This window comes from Rhineura floridana, chromosome 8 (genome assembly GCF_030035675.1).
Source record: "Rhineura floridana isolate rRhiFlo1 chromosome 8, rRhiFlo1.hap2, whole genome shotgun sequence".
NCBI classification, from domain to species: Eukaryota; Metazoa; Chordata; class Lepidosauria; order Squamata; family Rhineuridae; genus Rhineura; species Rhineura floridana.
Window position 1 is genome coordinate 41400103 of NC_084487.1, and position 17991 is coordinate 41418093.

The following is a 17991-nucleotide window of genomic DNA, read 5'->3' on the forward strand; positions in this document are numbered from 1 at the left end:
TCAGACATATGCTATTGAGGTGTTCTATCTCCCAACATTTGTCTGGTACTATGGCCCAAGAGGACTTTATTTTAAACTCTGAGGAGGAGGTTGGGGAAAAGGAAGAGAAAATGTTAACATGCAGCTTAGTGCTTCACAACTCAGTTACAGAACATCCTAATAGGCCTTTATCACCCACTTCCTCTGCATGAGCAACTCGGGAGTTGAGTCTGTTTAGCTCCATAAAAGGAGAACATAGCATTCACACCATGGTGACATCATCTCTCCAACCCAAAGGAAGCTGAGCTAAAAAGGCAAGAGGTTTGATCCCTGCTTATAGCCGATTCATTAACAGAGGCAGTTCGACTAGGGCTAGATAAGTAAAGCCTGCCTCCAAACCACAGGAAAATATTGCTTCCCTCATTTCTACGTTTTATCATAGGAAATATTTAGGTATCACAGCTAAGACTGCAACTGCATTAAAGGCACTAGCAAAACAAGTTAAAATTAAAGGATGAAGGGAAGGCAACACACACTGTCATACATCTCATCAGCTTTCTTCCCATAGGCTTACAGTGTAACACATATTCCATCTTAACACTGGAGAAAGCCTAAGGGGATACTTTGCCTGTACATCCTAACTCCTTTGAACAATTTTGGAAGTAGGGTGGTAGTGGTGGAAAGAACCTTGGCAGACATTTTATCCTCAACATGTCTTCAACCTGGATGATATAGCAGGGAATAGAGCATCATGAAGTTAAGAAGTTGGTCAGTAAGAATGCTTTGATACTACTCTAATTCTGACTTCGCTGACTGTTAGGACTAACCCACTGTTTGTTAGGACTCTGTTAGGACTAACAGGAGTTTGAGAGCAGTTTACAGTCCCAAATAAGTTTGCAGAAACCTTAGTTCAACTGAAATCCACAGTTGGCAGTAATTTTTTAGGATCAAGTATGCCACAAAGCAGTGAGCAAACTTTTGAATTTATGTCAAGAAGCCATGGACAGGGAGAGAAGGGGGAAATTGGCTTGATGCTCTAGCCATATGGTCTGCATCTAGACTCAGTCTTTATTGGATTCATCTCTGCTAGATGTTGCAGGTCTCAGGCTACATCTAGGATTCTGGGACAAAACAGCAATGGCTGACCTCCATTCGGGAAACTAAGTCCAGTAGTTACCCAGATCTGTCTTCATTCTTAATCAAACTACACAGGTTCTTTTGCTTTTCATATCTCACTCAACTCGTTGCATATTATTTCAAGAGGCAATATTCTGAGTGCACATACTCCTCGGGTAGAAGATGTAAGCTTGCATCTGTTCTTGTCAGATGAACCCCACCATTAACAGATGAAATTTCTTCTTCACACCTCCCACTATGCTAACTGGAGACAATCAGAACATGACCATACCCAAATTTCAAGAGAGAAACTCCCTCCATTTCCCACTAAATGAATTTACACTGAGAAGCAGTTTCACATACAAAAAAAGTAGCTTAGAAACCACTTATTTCATTCCTTCCTGTGCATATCATAGCAAACTTGCTCTTTTATATTCTGTGGGTTTAATTTGGTTTGAGAACACAGCTGTTAATCATGAGACACAATGACAACTAAGAATGTTAGGAGAGTTCCACTCCGATAAGAAGGGCTTCTCTGTACTAGTTTAGTCTGGATCAGCACCAACCAAAGTTGGTGTTCACTGCAACTGCCTTTTTTGTCACCTGACCTGACATCTGGACACATGCAGTATGAATCAGGAGAGTGCTACTGACATGCATTTTGCAAACTCCCCACAGTTTAAACAGGAGTTTTGCAAAACAAGCAATCAGTTACACCAAGAATAAAGACGGTCCTCTAGTCAGCCTTAGTGATACTCATTTTAAAGATATTTTCCTATCCTATCGGTATTGATAAAATATAATCAGACTTGTTTATTCTAGTTATATAGGAATCATATTTAATTAGAATGAGACTAGTAAAGAGATCACGTTACAAAAAAACAATGTTTAAAGGGGGAAATTGTGAAGAATGAGCAATTTCAAACATGTAGCCTATTTGTTCTGGTCATCATTGGTGGGAAATTGCCTTGCTCAGTCTTAAAGGCAAGGTGAGAGCATCATTTCCCTTCCTTAAGCATAATTAGGAGAAACACTGGTGAGGTTATATGAAAGTCATGGCCTGTTATGAAATGGAGATCCATTTTTTAAAAAATTCCCTTTGTGAGTCCAGAACAAAAGATTTAGCATAAACAAGCTTGATTCAAAAGGGATATGGAATGCTACTCTAAGCAAGCCAGACTAGACTTGACTAACAAATAGTACATTCCTGGCCTCAACTTCTGAAACATGTAAACATTCTGTGTTTCACATTTAACAGATCTATGGATGGCCGGGGTGGGTGGGCGTAAGAATCTTCAGTTTTAGGTCTCAAAATCACAGGACTATTAATAAGACCTGAAGATCACCAAGCAGTCTCCTTGATTCCCCAAAATAGCAGAATCCCCCATGCATATTCATACCACATTATCCCAACTGCACAATACAACAAGGAGAATCGAGCAAAAGTCTCGTGACAGTTGGGCTTGCAAAATTCAAGGAAGACTGTAGCCCATATTACAGTTTGGAGTAGTTTACTGGGTTTTTCAATCCTCCCATAAAGGTACTCTGGCTCTATTGTTTATTCACATATTGGAGCAGCAGTTCAGCCTCATAAAATATACTGACTGACAGTTTCCTCATTCTCTCTTGTACGTACATGTGCAAACTCATGGGAGTAAGCCTTGATATATATATATTACTGCTCCACATATTGTACCCTACATTAATGCCCAAGGTCCCAGCAAAGCCAGGGTTCAGAAGCAGCCAGCCAAAGAATGCAGCCATGCTGCATCAGATTTTTATGCCCCTCCCCCTGCCAGCTGACTTGGCCTGAGGCAAGTGAGATTTTTCATCATAGAACTACACAGGCTGCCAAAATAGATGCCAGTTTCAGAAAGAGGCAGTAACACATCAGCCTGGCTGCATTACAAAAAGGTTTAGCAACTTTGGTATTAGTTTAAACCAAGCAGTCCCTGCTCCTACTATGCAGACTGCCAATTACGATGCCCTACACCAAATGCAGGAATTGAACCAATTAACAGGCAAATGCTTGGGGAAATAACTGCACCCCATGCTGAGAGTGGGTCAGAGATATCAGCCTGCCATGTTTTTTAAAGTAGTGCTCAAAACCATGAAAGATTTCCTGCCTGTTAGACTTTGAATGGAGTCTAGGGCACAAACAGCTAATCCTGAATGCCTCTGGTTCTTGCACAGCACTGTGGCCTTTCATCTTCTGTGCTCAATACAGATTCCTCCCATACCACTGGCTGCTGCATCAAGCATCCCCCACGGATTAAGCAGAACTCCAAGCAAAGGAAGAATGCTGTTTTCCAGAGACCAGAAGATTGACTGGAAATGAAAGTTACATCACAGCAGACCTCCATCTGAACACGAAAATTCTGCTTGCTATCCCTATACACATTTGTTGATATTTCAAAAGTAGCAGCTCTGCAAGAATAGCCTACTCACTTGAGCACAGAAATCGTCATGCAAGAATATATTTAAAAGTGCACCTACCTTGCATCATACTCCTGTATGCAGTGTCTGTAATAGCATAGATGTGAGGGGGCATCTCATGTCTCTTTTTCCCTTTGTACATATCCACAATCTCTTCGGAGTAAATAGGCAAGTTCTTGTAGGGATTTATGACAACACAGAACAGGCCTGAGTAGGTCTGCAAAATGGATTTCAAGAAGAATTCAGAAGCATGCATGATTTTACAGCTTGAATTATCTCCACAAAGCCCCCCACCATCCCCCAACACATGAGACTGGTAACAAGTAATCCCCACCCCCCCACATGCTCAGTGATGTATCTTGAAAGTTTACTTGGGCTACCATAATTGCCTTCCGTTATCAGAGACTTCGAAGTAACAGTCACATCTGCCATTTACAATGAATATGGCTATTCATCTTTCATGACTAAAATATGCATTTTAATTTACGTTTGTCTTCACTGCTTCCATTTCTACAGTACAACAGGGAGTGCCATTTTAACTACCTTAAGCAATAGGTATCTTTCAACATACTATGTTGACAAGAAGGCTCTAGCCCAGGGCTGTGGGAATCCTGCACCAAGATTTTTACATCAGTTCTGCAGCTTATACGTTGTGCAAATCCACACATAGCCACAGAATGTGGGGTGGGAGAGAAGGACACCTACAACTATCACTGAAGCCTGACCATCACTTGTTTTCAAGATTTAATGTAATATTAACCACTCTACAGCCTCTTTACAGCCTTCCCAGCCACAAACTTCGTTAAAATAAAAAATTAAAGCAAAAGAGAAAGATGGTACACCTCAGCCCCACCCAAAATGAACAACTGGAAAAAACTGTGAGTAGATCTAAACATCGTAAGTACTGGAAGATAGTTACCACAGAAGCATTTACACATGAAGTCAGTGTTTCAAACATGCCCAAAATGTGAATGCTAATTTATAAACCACAAACATGATTTTAAAAATCCTGGAGCAGTTGGGATGGACTTTATTTTTTATTCCATTTACTGCCTATGGATGCTCACTCGCTCTAGGGGGCCAAGACAGCATTCAGTCTAGAAAGAGTAAGATATAGAAGTAACCATTGCCAGTGCACAACTCTAGGACGTTTAGTACTTGCTAGCCCAGCATTAAAAAGCTATGCAAGAAGTTGCCAACTACTTCCCACAATATCCCGAGCAGGAATATGTGGGGCATAGGGGGCACAAACAATGCAAGCTCTCCAGATTGCAATGACACTGATACAAAGGATCCCCAACACTGTCAGTAGGAAGAGTTACATTCTTTTGCGGGTGTACTTATTTTTCCCAAGGAAAAATGTTTTGGCTGGCTTCAGTACTTTGCTGGTCTCCACTAACCCTGCCCTTTCCAACTCATGGGAGGGGTGAGAGCTCATCTCAGACATCGCATGGCATCAGAGGTCCCTGAAAGCAGCAAGGCTTCTTCTGCTTTCAAGAGCAGTGAGAGGTCAGAGATGAGTGCCTGCTCCTCTCATTTCTGTGCCCACCATGTTAGAATATGCTGCAGGAAAGCATATCTGTAGAACTGTCTCCTGCTCTGTCCCTTCTACTAAACTCGATCTTTCCAGTGGCAGCTGGGACAGCAAGTATGAAGGCAGATGTCCCACCCCAGTTTATACATGAATGCTAGACAGGCACCATTTTAGGCTGCATTTCCTCTTAAGTATAAATGGGCCAGTAAGGTAACAGCTGTGTGCACAGTCTAAAGTGTCAGCAGCCAGTCACAGCTTCTTGACATGCACAGCTTAAGATTGGCACTTGAGTATTTACAAGTACGGCAACTTCTACAAGAAACAAATTTAAGCCTACTGTCAATTGTGGCCACCCTACTCTGGTTTGTATGAAAAAATAGGGTGTTGATCACAGAGGATAACAGAAAATACATTTCTGTTCTGAGAGCACACTCAAGCAATTCCTCTGTTACAAAACTAGGAAGAGTTATGCAATTTTGCCAACTCTTTGTTTCACGTACTTATTTTAAATGTTGCTAGAAAAAATTAAAGTCAAGCTCCTACCTAAAAATTGGCATACCAAGGTGTTTGGAAATGGGTATTAATTGTAGTTTAAGCCAAAAGTGCTTAGAAAATAGTCAGCTAGAAGAGTAACTAACAGAGCTGAAGAGCCAATAGCAAAAATGTTGAGCATTACAAATCAGACTGAGGGACTAATAAGAATGTTTGTTTTATTTCACATGTAACACAGAATGAACCCAACTGGAACCCATCTTTAACCCATGCATCTTTATGGAGAGATTTATAGAATATTAATAGAATATTAGAATAGAATTACAGAATATTAATGGAGTTTATTAAAAAAGTGTGACAAGAAATGTAACTTTCAAAATATATGATGGGAAGTGCCAAAAATATAAACAATTACACAGAATCATAGAATAGTAGAGTTGGAAGGGGCCTATAAGGCCATCAACTCCAAGTCCCTGCTCAATGCAGGAATCCAAATCAAAGCATTCCTGACAGATGGCTGTCCAGCTGCCTCTTGAATGCCTCCAGTGTCGGAGAGCCCACTACCTCCCTAGGTAATTGGTTCCATTGTCGTATGGCTCTAACAGGAAGTTTTTTTCTGATGTTCAGTCGAAATCTGGCTTCCTGCAACTTGAGCCCATTATTTCATGTCCTGCGCTCTGGAACCATCAAAAAGAGATCCTGGCTCTCCTCTGTGTGGCTATCTTTCAAGTACTTGAAGAGTGCTATCATATATCCCCTCAGTCTTCTCTTCTCCAGGCTAAACATGCTCAGTTCTTTCAGTCTCTTCTCATAGGCTTTTGTTTCAAGTCCCCTGATCATCCTTGTTGCCCTCCTCTAAACCTGTTCCAGTTTGTCTCCATCCTTCTTGAAGTGCAGAGACATATACAAGGTCCTTTATACTGGTTTTTTTACATATACATTTCGTTAATTGTTTTTGTATTATATACAAAAATTACCATAAAAACATTCCAAAAAATTATCAGAGGGAGCTTCTCCCAAACAACAAATGCAAAACTCCTGAACAAGTGCATAGAAGACATGCCACTGATCTCAACAGACTTTACATCTCTTCAAGCACCTCCAGGGCTCCACCTATAAGTCACTTTCTCAGGGGACTGCTCTACAGTTGGATATTAAAAGGTGGCTCTCTCTGAACTGAGATCCCATGACACTCGCCTTCACCAATAAGACACTCAACTTGAGTGTTTCAGTTATACACCTGTGCTGAGAGTCTATATTTTTTCTGTAAATGATCTGAAAGTTCACAGTTTTTGTAATGTTAAATTTCTGTTTTAACATATTTTGGGATGGGGGCCTTTTTTTAGCCCGAGGGCCGAATTCCCATCTGGGCAACTTCTGGGGACTACATGCCAAAGGTGGGTAGAACCAGAAGGAAAAGCAGGAGGAGCAATGAATATTATCTTTGTGCCACAGGTTAGTTTCTATACACTCTCACATCCTGCTCTATCCACCGTCCAAACAAGCAATAAATGTTGTCAGGGTTCAAGGACACTTTCCAGCCAAACAAAAACACTTGGAATGTGAAGCAGGGCCAGTGAGGAATGTGACCTGTGGTGTGTCCTGGAAAGAGTTCCAAGGGCCAGATAAAGGTCTGGATGGCCACATCTGGCCCTCAGGCCTCAGGAACCCTACCCCAGAGATATGCTGTAAACTGCTCATTTGAAAACATAAAGCAATACAGAATTATCCAAAATAAATAAATGTTAACAAAACAGTTGGGGGTGGGAATAGAGAGATAACATGATGCTAAAGCCACAAAGTCCACACTGTGATAGTCTAAAGGAGTCCTGGATGAGACTTGCATACTTAATGGGATTAACCTGTGGAGCTAACAGGTTTCATATTGCACCAAGGCTGTTGGGACAAAGCAACATTCAGTTACCCCATTCCTTATTTTAAAAAATATGAAGTCTAGCTGGATTAAACAGCACTAGATAAAAAGCACTCTGACCCCAGCAAGTTACACATTCCACATACTCCTCTGTAAATCAAATAAAATACCACCTCAGCGAGTACGATAAACGGAAGCAACAAGGCTTTAGTGAGTACAAAAAGTGGTTGCTGTACCAGGATTAAAAAATATTATTAATATGCTGTATAGGAGGAGAAAAAAACTTTGTTGGATGTTCAATGTATGAGAGAACACAAGCAATTTAAATAAAACATTGACTTCACAGACACAGTGGCTAGATTAGTGCGAATGTGAGGCTCTAAAATTCTTGCCTCAGGAAATGCAAAGGACATGGGTTTTGAGAAGCTTTTTATAAGCCAGCAGCAAGGTGAAAGGTATGTTGTATCAAGAGGAAGTGCAGGAAACAGGGAGAAGAAAAATTGGTAACTTGTAAACACACTCCACTTTACAGTGATAGGCCTTTCTAAAAACAGCACAAAATCTTTTCCAGTCAAAGAAACTGGGGAACTTTTATTATTACTACGTCCGAACTCTTATGTATTTGGAATGATCCTACAGTCAATAAGATTCCAGGTAACAATAAAATTTTAAGCAGGTAATTGATGGGTGAGTGTCCTCATAAGGATTATATCATATCTGGGGAACAACTCTGTGCAAATACTATATTATACTTACATGGGACAGTAACCATGACAGCTCAAGCCATAAATACATTTTAAATCTCAAGGGCTAGATTTCCTCCCTTAACCATCACCCAATAAAGACTAGCACATGCCCAAATGAACTGAAAATTAATGAATGGATTGAGTCACTGTTAAACTAGAAAACAGCATACAAAACCTGCAGATTACCAGAGAATGAGAGTTACTTTTTAAAAGGCCATAGGAACATAGAAAGCTGCCTTATACCAAAGTCAGACCATTCCTCCATCTAGCTCAATATTATCTACACTGATTAGCAGCAGCTCTCCAGGGTTTCAGGTGAGTCTCTCTCAATCCTATCTGGGGATTGAACCTGGGACCTTTTGCACGCAAAGCAGATGCTCTGCCACTGAGCTACGGCCCTCCCCCATGCTTACTGACAGGATGCTTATTTCCCAAACACACAGAACTATCAAAGGACAGAACTCTCCACACCACTGTATTAGGAGGTGGCAACACTGGCAAGTATAACCTCAGACTAAGCTTTAGCCATATAAACAGTCTTGATCGCACCTTACCTGGCTTAAAGCCATGGGACACGTTATCAGTACCGACCATCAACGTGAAAGATTGCACGTATCTATTTGATTGCACGTACACGTTGACAATCTACACATTTTTTACATGCAGTAAAGAAAAGAACTAGACATGTGCCATTTTCTTCTCGAAAGGGAGAATACACAGGGTTTCTCTCCTACATCAGTGTAGGCAGAGTGGTAACATGTGACAAGCTTCACTCTGCACAGCCTTACAAGAGTCCACACAATGGCTGATCTATGTGACAAGACTGAGACAGTCTTCAAGACTTTAGCTAAGTGGATGCCAGATTAAAACTCTTTGAGGGTAAGAAATGGAAAGTAGTTGTGTCTGGCAAAATATCCCTATTACAGAGTCAGGCTCAGCTGCACAGAAGGCAGGTCAGGTACCAGACAGCAGTGACATATGCTTTGATCCAATCAGCATCCTGAATACAGAACTCAAGACAAATGCTGATTGCTCTTCTGCAACCTTGCCCACTCATTGAACCATTGGTCTCTGTCAAATTGATTATTACCCCAAAATTAGATTAACCAAGACACCTGCAACTCTCCCCCCACTCTCCCGAACACAGCACATAACGGAGAATGCCAGCATGACAAAATTATAACTGTAGGTCAATAAGAGCAGAGAAGTCAGTGGCTTTTTTCTGATAAAACATAATTAAGTAGGCAACAACTAAAGACAGTTGCCAAAAAGTTTCAAATGAGCAAGCATAAGCACAAGGTGTCCAGAAAAGAGCACCTGAAGAGCATAAACTGCTGTAAATAGTTTAATTCTATTTTAATCTAGACTTTTGTATGTTTTTAATTATATGTGTTCTTTTATCTGGAAGCCACCGTGAGTTCCAGTTTTGGAAAAAGGGCAGGGTAAAAATAATAAATAAATAAACCATTCTTCATAAACCTGAAGACCATTTCTACTTCTCTACCCATTATAAGCTGCCCAGCCACCCTTAAAAGCCCTATGTAGGATAACCTGCTTATAACAGGAGATCTATGCAAGGGCCATCTGTTTACAGAAGTTGGAAAGTGGCCAGGTTTAATAGGATCCTGCCTGATCCTCCAACAGGGTCTGAGCCCTCAGCAGATGTTTGGGCCAACGCTTACTGTAGGAAGTCAGGACTGTGCTGGCCCTGGTAGATGTCATATTTGCATAAGAGTCTGTATGCATGCAGCCCAACATACACAGGGTTGAACCATGAGGCCTGACCCACGTGACCCTTATATCATGAAGATGGAAAACATGTATCATTTTTCTCCAATGACATGGGCACCTAAACATGAGATCCTGCACATAACCATAGGGAAGGCTTGGGAGAAGGCAGGCCAGTGTAAACTCAACTGCAATCTCCCACCATAAATTGATGAAAACATACACACAGGGCTCTTGAGTGCAGTCATTTCCTGCAAACAGAACTGATTTTTTTTATCTTGCTCCATGCAGCTTTGGAGGAGTTGTTTACTGAGGATTCTTCTAGGAGTGTAGACTAGTTAACATAAGCATTTTGCATGATGAGGCCTCACCTCACTGTGTTGAGTGTTAACAGAGGCCAGCCAGAAGAGCTGCACAGAATTAGGTAGCAGTCTCCTAAATTGTAAGGAGGAAATACAGCTGTAGTGTGCAAAAATACAGAAGAAGCCAGGAAAAGTTGGCCACACCACCACTTAAGAGCCAGATACAACTCTAAGCAGTCATATGGCTATTGCAATTCTTCCTGAAAAAGCAAGAAACCACACTCTTGAATTGAGTTTCCAATACACTGCACAATACTTTTGTTAAGTTATAATTCAGGACAACCTTTCTGTGAAAGACAGACTTGTCTTTAAATGTTCCCTTAATAGAACAACAGCAGTAGCCACATCCTAGAACACAGAGAAGCATTGGCTTGCCTGGTCTGGCGTTAGTGCTCTCCAAGTAGACAGGGACTGTTCAAGGAACCCCAGGTGGCCAGCTCACCTTCAATTTGTGCTGAAAATAGTTTTTTATACACACTGCTTTGCAGAATCAAAGTAGTGTACAAAATTACAGCACTGCTTCCATTAGCACATAATATGCATTCTCTACCACCATTTCTTCAAGTCACCTTTCTCCAATTGACTCAGCTGAGAAGTAATCTCTACATTCTCCCATTCAGGAGACAAAGTGTAATAAGACAATCAAATGAACAGAGTGGCAGCATCTTATTAATGAACAGAGTCTAGTTACGACTTCATTCCACGAGCCAATGGTTCATGCATGGGCATAAGCAGCACATGAACTCTTAATAGCAAACCAAGGATATTCTATTTATACATGTTTCCATGGCATCAAACTCATGAGAGCTATGCTACCACTTTGATGAGAGAAGAAGCCAAGCTACCTGCTCAGTATGTTCTGAATCACCTGTTCACAGCATTACATGTTAGAGGCCTGAAGTGCAAAAACCTGGATCTCAATAACTAGGATATTCTAAAGTACTGTTTTCTATGTTCAGCATGCTGACTGGGTCAAAGTAGATGACAGTGCTGCTTTCTGTCCCAACTGCCATATGTGCAACCAAGCTTGACTATGAAAAAGGATATTCTGAAAGAGGATTATTTTGCAAGCTTGATACTAATGTTCTCTTCCACTAAAGTTCAAGGTACAGAACAAACATAGTCAGATGTCTAAATCAAGAACGTCTTCAGTTTGAATTAAACTTGTGTACAATTTGTAAAATATCTTCCAATCCAGAGATAATGTCAATGCAGACAGACACATGAACATGTCGAGCCATCACAACTTTCTACAAAAATTCTGTTCAGGAAAAAACTGTTTAGTTTAATGAGAATGTAGACAGGCAAACAGTGCAAGATGGGGAAAGAAGTGTAACATGGAGGACACATAACATCTAATTAGACCTTATACCCAATAGAAAAAGTTATTACTCACATAGATGAGCCCCGAGTAGTATCGCTCCTTTAGGTTGTGTAACACAGAGGCCTCATTGAGACAGGTCAGTTCTGCCATATCTTCCACTTTAGAGAACTTGGGTGGGTTCATCTTTTGGATATCATCTTTGTTTACTCTCACTTTCTTCCCATTCTCTGCAAGCTCCACAATGGCTTCATCTCCTACTTCCTCCTTCAAGCTAGCTGGCTCAAAACCATTTTTCTCTGATGGAACCCACACCAGCTTCTTAGCTGCCCAATCAGCCTGAGCAAGAGGGTTGTTGATGAGGTTTCTGTCCACATAGAGGTATTTGTCTGCATCTCTCTGAGCCATGGTGGTTTGTAACTAGGGACCTGTTAAAAAAAGAAGTTGTAATGTTATTACTCTTACCAATGTTTTGAGGCGTGCTCAGGCAGAGAATACGCTACAGGTCTGTGCTAAAGTGTAGAAAACTCTGGTGGTTTGGGTACTTAAGTTTGGCTCTCAAGAGCCAAAAGGAAGAGAAAATATATTTTCATTGTATTCATAATTGTATCAAGGCTGGCAAGTCAACAGCTGCATTCTAAACCTCTGCTACACTGCTTCCTGCAATTGCAACTTCCAACAGTCTAACTACTTGCCTTTTTTGGCCATAATTGAGCAGGACACACCAAGAGAATGAGCGCTTCCAGCTGAATTTGGTTACTTTCAGTTTCATCATTTCCTGAAAAATCTAACTGAAGAGCTCTATAGTCAGCCAAAAATATTCTTCTATTTCCTTACGTCCTTTCTGCTTAGTACACCTCTAACATAGTTTTGTCATTCCTCATGTCCTTCAGATAAAAGGAGTGCTCTTCATCAGCCCGAGGCAGCAGGGACAACAATCAGGGGTGATGAAAGCTGCAGTCCACCAACATCTGGAAGGCTACAGGTTCCCCACCACTGACCTAGAAGAAGACTGCCCCAGCTGCATGTCACTTTATTTTTCCCTGTCTTGGGGGTGACAGCAGCGGGGGGGGGGGCACTATAATATTTTTTCACTAAAGACACCAGTCACACTTGATTTCACTTTTTCCCTTACTGTCAAAGAAGTAACTGTTATATATTTCCCAATATTAACTGAAAGATTATTTTGAAGTGTTTTTTCTTGCAACACTGAAATTGTACCTGCATATCCATTTACTTCACTAACAGGGGCATGCCGAACTGTGCAGGCAGGCAAGCAAAAAACCTTAAGAATGCAAGAAAACTAGATTCAGCTTCTACTACAATAGTTTATGAACTGTGATCCACGGAACTGATTCAACAGCAACCATAATTTTCTTTGGGGAAGGGGCACTCAAGGAGCCACATCATGTGCAGCCACAAGGGAATATTAAATATGTTTGAGTGCACACACCAAGTTCACACAGAAGATGGTAAGAGCCAAAAAGACCCACCCCTTATGAGTTGAGTAGGCACCTTAGAACATTCTTCAGAATCCTCTTTAGTTCACAGGGCTTCTGTGAAAGATGGCTTTGTGTTCCTCAATTGTAGGAATTTTGAAAACCAAAGAACTAAGAATATCTGCAACAGCTAAGTGCAAACTGAGTACAGGAGAAGAGAGCTCAAGCAATGGAGTATGGGTGGGACAACATCTGGAAGATGAACAGCAAGCAACTGTTCAGACCAAGAAGAGGAAAAATATTAGAACTTCCATAAGTGACACATATGACAACCTAAACCTAAAGGATATCAATGGAGCCGGCCAACTTGCTGATGGAGAGAAAGAGCATAGCCCCTGGTTGGCTGCAACAACCCCAGGCTCTGGTTCTGAGTGTTCACCAAAGAACTCAGCAAATTCATGTGCTGCAGGAAACATCCAGCATTCAAGATGGTTGCCAGGCTTATAAAACGTGGGTCCTAAATGCCATCTTTGGGATCACCTGGGAATCCACTTTTTTGAGAGACTTTGGGGAGATTTGTGTGTGTTTGGGCCCTGGGTGAGAGCCAGGGTGGATGGGTGGCATCCTGCATGGGAGCCAGGAGGCTGAAAGATGTTGAGTAGGGAAGTGTGAAGGAATATGTGTAGGTATTTATTTATTAATAATTTGTATTGTGTATTGGGTCAGGGGAGTAGTTAATGCCTCTCTACAACAAGGCAAAATTCCATCATGCTTAAAGGAGGCAGTTATAAGACCACTGCTGAAAAAGCCCTCCCTGGATCCGTCTTTACTAGGCAACTACCGGCCAGTCTCCAATATTCCATTTTTAAGCAAGATAATAGAGCATGTGGTGGTTGCCCAACTCCAGAGATTCCTGGATTATACGGATTATCTGGATCCATTTCAATCTGGTTTCAGACCTGGCTATAGGACAGAGATGGCTTTGGTCGCCTTGGTGGATGACCTACGCAGAGAACTGGACAGGGGGAGTGTGTCTCTGTTGGTTCTACTGGACCTCTCAGCGGCTTTCAATACCATCGATCATGGTATCCTTCTGGGCCACCTTGCTGAGATAGGACTTGGGGGCACTGTGTTACAGTGGCTCCAGTCCTTCCTGGAGGACCGAACCCAGAAGGTGGTACTGGGGGACTCCTGCTCAACCCCCTGGCCATTGACCTATGGGGTCCCTCAGGGTTCAGTTTTGTCCCCCATGTTATTTAACATCTACATGAAACCGCAGGGAGAGGTTGTCCAGGGTTTTGGGGTTCGGTGCCATCAGTATGCTGATGACACTCAACTCTATTTCTCTTTTCCACCTGAAGCCAAGGAAGCCGTACAGGTCCTAAATCAGTGTCTGGCATCAGTGATGGACTGGATGAGGGCAAACAAGTTGAGATTAAATCCTGATAAAACAGAGGTACTCCTGGTCAGTCGGAGGGCAGACCAGGGAATAGGGATTCAACCGGTGCTGGATGGGGTTGCACTCCCCCTGAAGTCTCAGGTTTGCAGTTTGGGTGTACTCTTGGACTCAGCTTTGAATTTGGAGGCCCAGATTACTGCTGTATCCAGGAGCGCCTTTGCCCAATTAAAACTGGTGTGCCAGCTGCGCCCATTCCTGGACCTGCCTGATCTGACTAGGGTGATGCATGCCTTGGTTACATCCCGCTTAGACTACTGTAACGCGCTCTACGTGGGGCTGCCTTTGAAGACTGTTCGGAAACTTACATTGGTACAAAGAGCTGCAGCCAGAGTGCTAACCGGGGCTGGTTACAGGGACCATACAACTCCCCTGTTACAACAGCTCCACTGGCTGCCAATTTGTTTCCGGTCACAATTCAAAGTGCTGGTTTTGACCTACAAAGCCCTATACAGCTCAGGTCCAGGCTATTTGACAGATCGTATCTCCCTACATGAAACTGTCCAGGATTTGAGATCTTCAGGTGAGGCCCTTCTTGTGCTCCCCACACCTTCGCAAGTACATATGACGTTGACACGAGATGGGGCCTTTTCGGTGGCCGCCCCTAGGCTATGGAACTCCCTTCCGAGTGAGGTGCGATTAGCTCCCTCCTTGCCGTCTTTCCGGCAACAAGTAAAGACTGTTTTATTTCAACGGGCATTTGGGATAGAGAACAACCAAGATTAAATGTCATAGGATTGGTGTCTACTGTATATGATTTTATTATTTTAAATTGTCCGCTATTTTTAACATATGTTTTATGGTTTTTAATTTTTCTCATACTTTAATTCTATTTTAATTGTATATTTCTGTATGTTTTAATGGTGTTGTTTTTAGTTGTAAGCCGCTCTGAGTCCTATTGGAAAAAAGGGCGGGGTAGAAATAAAGTTTATTATTATTATTAGATGTATTATTTGTATTATGGTTTTATTGTGCATTTTTATAATGCTTGTTTTACTTTTCTGTACATCACTTAGAGATCTTTTTATATATTAAGCAGTATAGAAATAGTCTTAATAAATAAAGTGCTTGAACAGGAAATGGCAACAGACCAGCTGTATGCAAAGAAGGTCATACCATAACCTGACAACTATCAATAGTAGACCAAGTGATACACATTGGCTGTAACCCATTCTAATTTAACCTTTTGCCCCTTTATGGTGACACAACTATGAGACCTAATTTAATGTATTAGGCTGCAATCCAGTACATGTCTACTCAGAAGTAAGATCCATTGGGTTCAATGGGACTTAATCCCAGGCAAGTGTATACTGGATTGCAGCCTTAGAATATGTTAATGCTAGCACAAATCATTATTATATGTCACCAGAAAAAGTTACCTTATTCAGTATTGAACACATATTGGGAAAATCTGGAGAAATCAAGAACTGCAGCTTATCTGTGCCATTAACATGATCTGCATATCACTTTATCAGCATATTAGCTGTGAAATGGGATCACATTTTATCAATTCTCCTTCCTTTTTCCTCACTTGCTAGTGGTACTGCCCCATTTTTGTGGAAGACGACTAGATTTGGACCATTTGAGCCTTTGCAAGTTAACGTGCTTTTCTGGCCTTCTCTGTTCTTAAGATGTCAACTGGTGGATCAACTGCTCTAAGACAGCACCATCAGATACCTCCTGCTCTACAAAAAGATGATGTGAGTTAGCAGACTTAAATGCTGAACTGAACAGCGCAACACTACTGAGAAAACAAGTTTTGTTCCACTGTGCTGAAGCCAGCTTGCTTCTACAGCTGATCTGCTAATTACAGATACAGCATCAGCATACGTAGTCATGGTTGAAAGCTAAACAGCAAGAGTGTTGGGCAGGTGGCCACTCCTTTGATGTGGGAAGAGACAGGAATGAGCTGTGCAAGAAGCATTTGCAACAGCTGTAGTTTGAGAGAAAGTCTTTCTTGTGCCTGTTCCTCCTAACTCTTTATTATTGTGTTGTATAGCTGGGGTGGTAGTTTATTTATTTTTTATTTTTATTTATTTATTAAATTTATATACCGCCCAACTAGCAATAGCGCTCTGGGCGGTGAACATAAAATAGCATAAAAATACAATGAATAACAAAATAATACTAAAATACAATCATCAATCCAATACAATAAATATTTTAAAAAGTAAATCAGTGTAACTTAAAATGCTTCAGAGAATAGGAAGGTTTTGACCTGGCGCCGGAAGGAGAGCAGAGTCGGCGCCAGGCGTACTTCCTCGGGGAGACTGTTCCATAGTTCGGGGGCCACCACTGAGAAGGCCCTAGATCTTGTCATCACCCTCCGGGCCTCCCTGTGAGTTGGAACCCGGAGGAGGGCCTTCGTAGCAGAACGTAGTGCACGGGCCGGTTCATATTGGAAGAGGCGTTCCGCAAGGTATCGTGGTCCCGCACCGTATAAGGCTTTATAGGTTAATACCAACACTTTGAATCTAGCCCGGAAACATATTGGCAACCAGTGCAAGTTGGCCAGAACAGGTGTTATATGCTCGGACCGCTTGGTCCTTGTCAGCAATCTGGCTGCCGCATTCTGACTGTATGGCTCCTATTAACATCCACACTTAAAAGTTTTCATTTTAATTTGCAAATTTAACAAAGAAAGGAGTAAAAGATGAAATAATTATACCACCTGCTTGGAATGCTGAGAGTTGCTTCTAGATGTCTTGGTTATGACTGAATCAAAGTTGCTGTTATTTAACTTTGATTTAGTCATAGACTAGACATCTAAGAAGCCACTCTGAGCATCTGAAGCAGGTAGACTTAAGGAAGACTGCAGGGAGTTCTGGCATTCTCAGGACAAGCATTTATTTCCTGCATGAGCAGAAAAACATTGCAAGTGAAACATCCATCACATTTCTTTATACATTACAAAGTGCAGTGGAAATAAGAGGAAGATAGGGGGAATTGCATCCTAGTCTAGCCACGCATGCAAACTTTACAAAAGTTAACACAATTTGCCATGGGGAAGAATACAAATGCAATGTCTGTGGCTTTATATATTTATAGAGGCATGATTATACATGGTTGGAATGGGGAACCTGTGGCTGTCCAGAAGTTGCTGGATTACAGCTTCCATCATCCATGACCACTGAGACATGCTAACTAGGACTGATGGGACTTTGACTCCAACAATACCTGGAAGACCACATGTTACCCACTTTCAGAAGTGTCACCTTTATGACGAGCAATTCTTATAGCCACATTGCAAGGTAGACTGGTCTCCTCATATTGAAGATGGAAGTCAAGAGAGAACACAGGCCTGTCTAAGGGCCAAACTCGACATGACAGCAGCAGACTCATGTGTGACCGAACCCCCTCAGAGCATGGATTTAGAATGCATTAGCAGCAGCTGAGCAATACTCAAACTCTTCTCACTAAATCATTTCTCCCAATACCCACCCAACCCTTGCTGCTAAGGGGAAAGTAACTTAGGCAAGAAAATTGTGGTAACAGGAAGGATTTGGCAC

At 41.7% G+C, this 17991-nt stretch overlaps 1 protein-coding gene across 4 annotated transcripts in view; it reads right to left on the reverse strand.

Annotated features, from left to right (window-relative positions):
• Positions 1-17991, reverse strand: part of MYH9 (myosin heavy chain 9) — an 88036-nt gene that overhangs the window by 49634 nt on the left and 20411 nt on the right. For all 4 annotated transcript variants that reach the window (XM_061639018.1, XM_061639017.1, XM_061639016.1 and 1 more), the window contains exons 2-3: positions 11663-12015; positions 3592-3748 (exon numbers count right to left, since the gene is read on the reverse strand). In XM_061639018.1, coding sequence (XP_061495002.1) covers positions 3592-3748; positions 11663-11995 — 490 coding nt within the window. In that variant the 5' untranslated portion in view covers positions 11996-12015. The remainder of the gene's footprint in view (positions 1-3591; positions 3749-11662; positions 12016-17991) is intronic.